At 37.7% G+C, this 10,452-nt stretch overlaps 1 protein-coding gene across 1 annotated transcript; it reads right to left on the bottom strand.

The window, feature by feature from the left end:
- Positions 1 to 394: 394 nt before the first annotated feature.
- LOC143861762 (protein NRT1/ PTR FAMILY 1.2-like) lies at positions 395 to 3,795 on the bottom strand. The gene is made up of 2 exons (XM_077372681.1): positions 1,973 to 3,795; positions 395 to 1,407 (listed from the first exon to the last, which is right to left on the bottom strand). Coding segments are annotated over exons 1-2 (915 nt in total). The 5' UTR covers positions 1,975 to 3,795; the 3' UTR covers positions 395 to 494.
- Positions 3,796 to 10,452: the final 6,657 nt, after the last annotated feature.

Here is a 10,452-nt window from a genome sequence, read left to right as displayed (position 1 = left end):
TCAACAGTTGGTTATTGAAATCCCTAAAAACTGGGGACTCAACATAGTGTTCAGAAATGTGTGTTATTCCCTTTGAGAGAAGGAGATCTTGCCGTGTTTCCTTCACCGGACGTGATTCCATCGGGTACTACTCATTGCAGGGATCCCATAAAACCCAAGCTTACTTGCAGGTGTGCGGCGCTGTCACATGCCTAGCCATGGGCTCGTTTTTAGCATCTCTCCAAAATTTCTATATTTAATTGGTGGTCCGCCCCAGGGCAGATAAATTTCTGCGTTAAAAAATGTTCTCACAAAATCTCTTCCGTATCCAATGCATTCAAAGTATTATCCAAGCATTTCGCTCCTCTTGAGCTAGATTCAAATTTCTCTACCTTACATCTACTCAGTAAATAGATTATTAAAATCAGAACAAGTAAAATGCTTATATCTTTTTGTAGGAATGGCTCCAACTAAGTTTTCTTTAGTAATATAACTGTAAAATACACACATGAAACTCAAAACATCACAGATACTTCCCTAGGATTTCCCTCCTCTTCTTCTTTTGTCTCATCCCCCTCATCCAACACCCTATTCCTATCTTTTTTACAACGCCCATAAGTGAAACTGCAAAGCAAAAGGTAGAGAAAGTTAAGTAAACCCAAGCCAGTAAGGATCCAATAGTAGTAGTCGAAATGGGCCTTGTTAATGTTGTTTGAAACCCAACTATCCTTCCCATTTCTCTTACTGCAGTGATCCACAACCCCTACTATTGCTGTTGCCATCAAGTTTCCAATAGCCATCCCTAGAGAAAAAAGGGCCACCCCAATGCTTGACATGCTATGAGGGAGCTCAGAATAGTAGAACTCTATTTGCCCAATTGCATTAAAAGCCTCAGCTAGGCCAGTAAGACAATGCTGTGGTACTAGCCACATTGCAGTCATGTCCACCACACCGAGCGGATTTTCCGATAAACCTTGGCGGATTGCGTTTCTCCGTCGAACGCTCTCAACCATGGCCGATGTTCCAGTCCCGATGCACGTTAGTAGTAGACCGATGCCCATACGTTGTTTCAGGCTAAATCCACGTGGTCTTCCGGTTAACCTTGCCATTAGGGGGACGATTATTCGATCATAGATTGCAATCCATATAGTCATAGTAACAATTGAAAATATGCCGTAGGATCCTGCAGGGATTTGGAATTTTGGTCCGAGGTGTCGATCCATGGAGTTTGCCTGGAGCACTGGAAAGGAGTTTTGGCTAATATTTACAGCGATCACGATTCCTGTAGACCACATTGGGATCACTTTGATAAGTGATTTTAGCTCTTCTACTTGCTCGACTGTGCATAGATTCCAGGGATTCGCTGACGAGCCATCAGAGTTTAACTCCTCTTGAGGATTTGTAATGATGCAAGCTTTGTTTAGTAACCTAGAAAATGTCAATGAAGATTTCATAATGTCATTCATTTTCAAAAAGGTACAGCGTGTTCTTAATATTATCTTCTGTACAGGAATATATGTATAAGCTGACAATGAGAAAGAACCTATTTCAGATAGAGAAAACAGTGACTAAGAGGTTTCAGCTCATTAGAATGGAACCCAATTTGGTATGAGAACTACTAGCCCCATAATTCATAGCTATTCATATTCTCATTTGAAGAATAATAATAAGTGGGCTTGTATAGTGACCTTTACAATTAACATACAAAACAGGAATATATGTATAAGCATTGACAATGAGAAAGAACCTAATTCAGATAGAGAAAACAGTGACTGAGATGTTTAAGCTCATTAGAATGGAACCCAATATGTGTGAACCCAATATGTATGTGAACTACTAGCCTGATAATTCATAGCTATCCACATTCTCATTTGAAGAATAATAATAAGTGGGCTGGTAAAAACACCCTTACAATTAACATGTATTACATAGTCACCCATAAAAATTAATAACAAAGCAGGTAAGAAAAATTGACAAGGGGAAGAATGCTTACATTTGTTGATGTAGTATACTAACTCCCTAATCAAGGTGCTTTTTGTTAAAGGCAGGCGTATCACCAACAACATCACTACAGTCCAGGAAATGATGATGGTTGTCGGAGAAAAGCTCGAGGCTGGGCGTTATACTCAAGATTGACATGACAAAAGCTATGACAAGTTGAACTGGAGTTTCTCCAAAAATTTTTAAAGTGCTTCAGAGTTTCTAACCATTGGAGAAGTTTCTTTGGGGAAGTTGATGTAGGACATGTTTATCAATTTTCTTTTCTTTTGTTTATTTTTATTTGTAAAAGTGATTAATAGTTAGAGAAAAGTTAGGAGTCCTAGAGACACGAGTTAGGTAGAGTTTGAGGTTATTCTAATCTTAGAGAAAAACTCTATAAATATGTGATTGTACTCTCTGAAAAAGGAGATCTTTCATGGAATAGACTTATTTCTATTTCTTCTTTCCTTGTGGATTTAAGGTTTTCCTCTTGTGGATTCAAGAGTTTTATCCAAAAAGACGGTTATCTTCTTCTATCAGGTTGAAGACGGTGTTCTTCGGCTATTCCGCATGCTTCCGCCTACGCCAGAAGTCCCGCAAACCTGTTGGTTCTCGGTGATGATGAATGGGGAGCCGTTTGGGTATTTCAAGTCCTCAAGAGGACTCAGGCAAGGCGACCCTTTTTCTCCTCGTTTGTTTATTTTGGCCGAGGAGGTGCAATGCAGAGAGCTATCCCACCTCTTCCATCCAGGGAAAGATAAATACTTCCAAAGAAGTCAGAGGAGTATCTTATTTCGCATTGTCTTTCTGCTGACGAAATGGTAATTTTCTTGAACTAAGGCAAAATTAGTCTTTCTCGGATCAACCACTGCCTAGGAAGATATGAGAAAATATCTGGGCAGTTGGTGAATTTAGGTAAAATCAATTACACTACTTCAGATAAGATGTCTTTAAGCAGACAAATGGCGATCGACAGGGGCTTTCTCCAAAAGAGGGCTCCAATCATGTATTTCAGTGCTCCTCTTTTCTCTGGAAGAATAAAAGTGGCATACTTTGATCGACTAGTGAAAAAAGTAAGAAAGAAGATTGAAGGGTGGAAAGGAAAAATGCTACATGCAGGGGGATCTTACGCCCATCAATCATGTCTTGGGGAGCTTGCCAATATATATCGTCTGCCATTAGTCATTCAAGGAGGTCCTCCATCGCATTGATAATATCCTTCAAAATTTCTGCTGGGGGAATTCAAAGTTTGGGGCCAAGAACCATTGGGTATCTCAGAAGCGGATTTACAAGCCTAATGATGTGGGTGGGATTTGCAGGATGTGTGTACTGCCTTTCGCATGAAAGCTCTTCATATGTTGCATAGCAACCATTCTCTATGGAGTAGATTTATGAAATCAATGTACTGCAGAGGACTCCACCTCAACTTAACTGTTTTCTACCCGAGCAGCTCAAAACAATGGAGAGACATTCTTGAAACAAATACTATTAGGATCGAATATGCCAGATGGACAGTTGGTGAGGGCATCATTTTCTTTTGGACAGATCTTTGGCTAGGCAGCAGCCCTCTAATTGGATACACAACTACCAGGGTCGGGATTGATTTGAAGTAGCAAATCAAAGATCTCCTCAATGATTTTAGTGATTGTAAGTGGGATCTGATCCAAAGGTTTCTGCCTCCATTGTGGGAAGGTATTCTAAATGGTGTTAGGACCTGATTTTCTTCTTACTAAGATAAGATGATTTCGAGTGGAACAACTTCAGGCATCTTCTCCACCAACTCGGCATGGCCTTTCTGCAGACCTAAAAGTGCCAAACTAGCTTGGGCATGAGCATGGCTCGAACCCAATGTGACATGTTTTTTGTGGAAGTTTTTCAACAAAGCAGTGGATTTAGATTCCAGAATTCAAGTTTTGAATGTTCGGCATGGCCTTTCCGCAGACCTAAAAGTGCCAAACTAGCTTGGGCATGAGCATGGCTCGAACCCAATGTGACATGTTTTTTGTGGAAGTTTTTCGACAAAGCAGTGGATTTAGATTCGAGAATTCAAGTTTTGAATGTTCGGTTACTGTCGAAGTGCATGTACTATTTTTGAAGCAAAATAGAAACTCTTGACCATCTATTCTCTACTAGTGACTTGGCAAGTCATCTTTGGGGGTTTTTCCAATATCTGGGTTGTCCATCTTCTTCCTAAGCAACATGCGAGGAGCCATGTCCGAGATTGGATGAATCATGGATGCAAAAAGATCAAGCAAGCAGGCGAGCTTCTTCGGATGTCAGTTGTGCTGGTTATATGGACTACATGGAAAGAGAGATGTAGGAGAAAGATGGAGGGAAAGAGCAATGGTACTTGCCATTCAAGAAAAAAAAACAATGGTACTTTCTGGCTTGAAAAACAAATTATATGAGGATTAAAGGGTGCCAAATTTTCTCATAGCATATCTAAAGATCTAAGCATGGAGGATAGGCTATATTTGGATGTTATTCAATTAATTTGCTGCCCATAGGCCAAGGTGAATCACGACATGTGGATTTGGTGGCATAGGCCAGAGAAGGGGGTTCACAAGCTGAACATCGACAAGGCCTCTAGGGGCAATCGAGGAGCAGTGGGAGGAGTGGTTCGAGATTCAAGCGGGCTAGCGGTCTCAGGTTTCTCCTTTTACTATGGGGAAACAACCAACATGGTGGCAGAAACGAGGGCAATGTTAGACAGTTTGCGCCTCTACAGAACTCTTAACATCCTCAATCTATGGATCTAATCGAATAGAAATTTTATCATGAAAAAAGAAATGTTATCATAAATCTCACGACTAAAAAAGGCATCCGTCCATGGTCCATCTTCTACTACTAGGTAGAAATACTCTCTCTTATGGAAATCCTTTCTCAGGTGTGTCAGCACCGATACGGAGAAGGAAATTATGTGGCGGATGTGTTAGCTAATGAAGCATACATTTTTTAAGCATATATTTTCTATATCTCCCCAATATTTATCAAACTTCTCCTTCATTTTCACTGCCATTAATTTCAAGGATGAGTCTACATTTTTTGACCAATCAAATAGAATTTTTTCAATTGCACACACTTCATAAAAATATATATTAGAAGTCACATACAGAGTTCCAGATAAACGATTAGTCATATTGTAAAAGGACTTGAAAAATCTATGCAATAATCGAGCATTATCCGAATCAAATTCAGTAGGAACCGCATCCTTCAAATCAATCAAGTATGATGAATCTTCCTCTTCCATCCGTTCAAACGCTTTTTGGAATTTCAATGCAGCATCTAACATTAGGTATGTTGAGTTCCATCTTGTTTGAATGTCTAGGCAAAGAAGACTCTTACATGTGATTTTCTCCTTCTCCACACATTCCTTAAATCTTTGGCTTTTAGCAGGAGAACTCCTAATATACCTAACTACCCCACGAATATTATTGATTGATATCTTCACCTCATTTAAACCATCCTTCACAATTAAGTTCAATATGTATGCACAACACCTCACGTGCAAAAAATCACCATCCAACATCAAACAATTTTGTGAACTAGCATTTGTCTTAACAATTCTTCTCAAAGATGCAATAGCCGTATCGTTGGAACTAGCATTATCTACAGTTATTGTGCATAATTTTTCAATACCCCAATCAAGCATGCACGACTCTATTGCCCCTCCAACAACATCACCTTTGTGACTAGCAATTAGACAAAAATTGATTATTCACTTATGAAGCTTCCAATTTTTATCAATAAAGTGAGCGGTGAGACACATGTAAGACATGTTTTGCAAAGAGGTCCATGTATCCGTAGTGAGGCAAATTCTTTCATTAGACAACAAACCCTTTAATTTTTTCTTCTCCACAACATACAAAGCTAAGCAATCTCTAGCTACAGTCAAACGAGAGATCAACTTGAACCTGGGTTGCAAAACACTACAAAAATACCTAAAACCTTCATGCTCTACAAATTTAAAGGGCAACTCATCTACTATTATCATCTTCGCAAGTGCATCCCTACATACATCTTGGTCAAATTTCCAAGAGACAAGACTATTATCTCCTTCTTTTTGTGTCACTGATTGCCAGGATAAAAGCTTTTATCTCTTGTCATTATTGTAGGGATACTTCTCATATTTTTGTAAGTGTGTGCGCATTGTACTAGTCCCATTAGCACTACTATGTACATATTCAACACGACAATAATTGCACTTTACCTTGTCCTTAGAAGACATGTGTCCTTCCACTTTTGCAATTTTAGTGTAATGATCCCACACATCAGATTTATAAGGCTTTTTTTTCACTTTTGACTTTGATGCATAGGTTTCTTGTGGAGCATCGAGGCTCAGCTCGACAGTTGGATTAGAGCCGGAGGTATCTTCCATGCTTGACATCTAATAAGAAAATGAAGAATTCCCAAAGATGTTGTTAGGGAATGAGGTTTTGATGAAGGTGATGAGTAACAATTGAATTCAAGAAAATTGACTAGAAAAACATGGGCAATTAGGAATGTAACAACTAATCAGCCGTGAAATTGGCAAGCAAATCCCATTTATGCTATGATCACATCCAATTAAATCAGCTCAAGATAAAAAAAATTGAAAAGAAAAGAAGCAGTGAACCCTAGTTGAAAAAAAGAAAAGAAAAGAGAGTTGAAGAATAAAGGTACCTGGTGGGATAAAAATATACAAAGTCTGTTTGGTCCAAAAGAAAACTGAGAAAGTAATCTAGAATTAAAACACAAGAGATAGTGAAATCACCCTTCGAATGGGAAAACCCTCGATTTTTTCTTTGAATGAAAAAACCCTAAAATGGAAAAACTCTGGCTTTTTTTAATGGAAAAACCCTAGCTTTTTTTTAATGGAAAAACCTAAGCTTTTTTTTTGAATGGAAAAACCCTAGCTTTTGTTTTGAATGGAAAAACCCTAGTCAATACAACTTATTGAATCAGAAAAAAAAATTATTTTCTTCTAGTTTGGAAAAGAAGAATCACTGGTTTTTTTAGGAGCTGAAAAAGAAGAGAATCATCGACTTTTCCACAGAAATTCTACAACACATTAAATGCTTTATTACCTCTTTCGCTATTTTCTCTGATACTTGGGAATCACTGGAGCCAAATGATCGACGTTGGGCGCTTTGAGATGCGAGTCAAGCCTCCATCTTCTTCGTTCAATTGGCTGAGGGGTTTATGGTTCAAAAAAAAATGGTTTAGGTCACTGGAAATGGGCGAAAATGGTGGATATGATGTTTGGTGAAGAACTAAAGAATCAAGGGCAGAAATGATGGTGGCTGATGGAGTGAATGAGTGATGGTGGTTGATTTGGGCAAAAAATAAAAATGGAAATGGAAACAAAGAGAGGCAGAGAGCTAGGGTGAAGGGTCGGCCCAAAGATGGAAATGGGGTGAGTCTTTACCTTTTTCAAAACCCACCTCAGTCTTTTCTCCTTTTCAAGATTGGGTTTTTTTTAAGGAGACAAGAGAGAATGACGAGATCACTATTGTGCTAAGTGGTGAAGGACTGAAGGGTCGGCTGTCGGCGGAGACAAACAGAGAAGGGAGATTTGCATTGAAAAATAAAATTTGAAAGAGAGAGAGAGAGAGAGAGCTAGGGTTTCTTACCTTTTTCAAAACCCACCTCAGTCTTTTCTCCTTTTCAAAATTGGGTTTTTGTTTAAGGAGACAAGAGAAGAGAGAATGACGAGATCACTATTGTGCTAAGTGGTAAGTGGTGAAGGACTGAAGGGTCGGCTGTCGGCGGAGACAAACAGAGAAGGGAGATTTGCATTGAAAAATAAAATTTGAAAGAGAGAGAGCTAGGGTTTCAACTTTCAACTTTACTTTTCTTATTTTTCTTTCCCCTTGGGCCCACTTTCATGGACCAATAAGGAAATAAGAAATAAAAAACGACCTCTCCACTTCTCCAGCATGGTTTTTTTGCCCACTGTTCTGTACTTCTGTTCACGTTATAAAGGATTAAAGGGGGTGGATGCGTACTTCATGGGGGGTGAAAATATCAACTCCCTTCAGAAATCTGTAATCTTTCATTGGTTTTTACTTTTTTATACGTTTCTAACAATTGCCGGTTCGGTTCGGATTTTTCGTATAAAATTTCTTTGAACCGTAAACCGAACCGATGGGATCGGTTTTCTGATTTTAGAAACCGTAACCGAACCGAGGGGTTTTTTGTGCAGCCCTACTTCTAAATAGCAAAATCCTAAAAAACACAGTGATTGGTAGGTTCTTTCCCATCCCAGCCATGCCTATCCCACGTGGCTATGATCCTACCCCTTGATGGTATATTTGTTTGATGTGGGACCATGGCCATATGGACTCCCATTCCACAAGATCAATGGGCTCGATTACACGCAGGTGTCATGCCTAATTTGTAGGGTCTCTAATTCATCTCCCCGAATTAAATACAAACGAATCAAGGTGCGAATTTCGGGGAGCTTGCGTGAAGTAAATTTGATAGAAGTGGAGTGTTGGAATCAATTTCAGGGTCAGAATTGGGGAGATGGAAAAGGCTCATGTAGCAAAGAACTGGTTGGAAAATCTAGCCAATGGAGGGGCACGACAAGTGAAGGACCTTGGTGATGGTAAGCCAAGAGAGTTCAAGGCCTTAGATGCTGTCGCCCTCAAAGGACTTGAAGTCCTAAGAGCAGAGAAAGGTCTCCTTTTTTGCAAGTTTATTGTGCCTAGCCACTTATCTGTAAGTCTTCTAGACCACCACTACCATATGCATGTATAATCTCTACTCTCTCTTTTTTCTCATTTTTTTGGGTTTGCATGCTTCTTTCTTTAGATAGTTATGATCGGAGTTGTATAGTCTGTACTTTTCTTTTTTTCATTTTTTTGGGTTTGTATGTTTCTCTCATTAGATGATTATGATTAGAGTTGTTTTTTATGGGTTCGCATGATTTCCTTTTCCATCATTTGTTTTGGGTTTGCAAGATTTCTTTTTTCCTTCATTTGTTTTGGGTTTGCATGTTTCGATATGGTTCTTTTTATTGGTTTATTTTAATTTTTATCACATTATCTTCTTTCTTTTTTTTACTTAATTTTCTCTTGTTTCAAGTGAGGATTTTGTGTTTTTCTTCTTTTGATTCATTCATATTTTAGTATTTTAATATGGTTATTTTGTTATTTTAAGGTGTTACATGATTACTTTTATTTTTAGTTTGTTTTAGGTTTGCATGTTTCTCCCTTTGTTTTGGGTTATTTAATTGGTTTATTTTTATTTTTTAGGGATTTTTGCTTATTAGTCCTTACATGGCAAAACAATTGCTTATTACTCTCTAAGAAAAGCATATTAGCTGAACAGTCCTACTTTTAGAAAATATATGCTAAAAGGTCCCTAAAACTCACTAACTTCAATTTTCTCCGTTTAAAATTTTAAAATGGCAAAGTTACCCCCAACCCATTTAACCAGTTTTAGCGTTTTTTTATTTCGGTTCCAATATTTTTGAAAAAAAAATAAACTAGGGAATAAGCAACGATATTATCTCTTCTAATATTCTCATCAAAAACCCTTCAACAAAAAATCATTTCAGGAATTAAATAAATTAAAAATCCCTCTAAAATAAATTAAATAGGATTGGTTTGAGTTATCTTTTTCTTCATAGATAAATAAATTAAGAAATTTTTGGAAAAATTTTCGTTTCAAACTTTTCTACGAAATTCCTATCTTGGTTGGATTGTAAGAAAATATCTCTAACGGAAAATTATTTCTATGGAAAATTTTTTCATTGAGGAATTATGTCTGATTTTGATTAATTTAGAGGTATAACATCATCAACCGAAGGTCCCTGACTGAAAAATTGAATAGGGTTGGTTTACCTTATCTTTTTTTGTGTGTAGGAAATAAGAAATTTTAGTTTTTTTTCCTTTCCAAACTTTTGTTTTCAGAATAAGAACTAGGGCTTGGCTTCTAATCTTACGAGAAAAAAGGAGAATGTCAAAGAGAAAGTCAATATTGGAAGCGATGATATTGTTGCTTATTTCCGAGTTTTTTTTCCAAAAATATTGGAAGGGAAATCACAAAACGCTAAAACCAATTAAATGTGATGGGGGTAAATTTGGCATTTTAAAATTTTAGATGGAGAAAATTGAAGTTCGTAAGTTTTAGGGACCTTTTAGCAAATATTTTCTAAAAGTTTGACTGTTCAGGTAATATGTTTTTCTTAGGGACTAATAAGCAGTTTTTTCAATTGAGCATTTTGTCCTTTTCTTTCTTTGCTTTATTATTCTAGGTATTTGAATTGGGTCTTCTTTTTGTTTCTTCTAAATAGCAAAATCCTAAAAAACGTGATTGGTAGGTTCTTTCCCATCCCAGCCACGCCTAAGCCACGTGGCTATGATCCTACCCCTTGATGGTATATTTGTTTGATGTGGGACTATGGCCATATGGACTCCCATTCCACAAGATCAACGGGCTCGATTACACACAGGTGTCATGCCTAATTTGTAGGGTGTCTAATTCATCTCCACGAATTAAATACAA

Source organism: Tasmannia lanceolata, unplaced genomic scaffold (genome assembly GCF_043159265.1).
Source record: "Tasmannia lanceolata isolate RefF3 unplaced genomic scaffold, GAP_Taslan_0.1 ptg000003l, whole genome shotgun sequence".
NCBI lineage: Eukaryota > Viridiplantae > Streptophyta > Magnoliopsida > Canellales > Winteraceae > Tasmannia > Tasmannia lanceolata.
The sequence above is the reverse complement of the archived record's forward strand: the minus strand, read 5'-3'. Positions and strand labels throughout refer to the sequence as shown.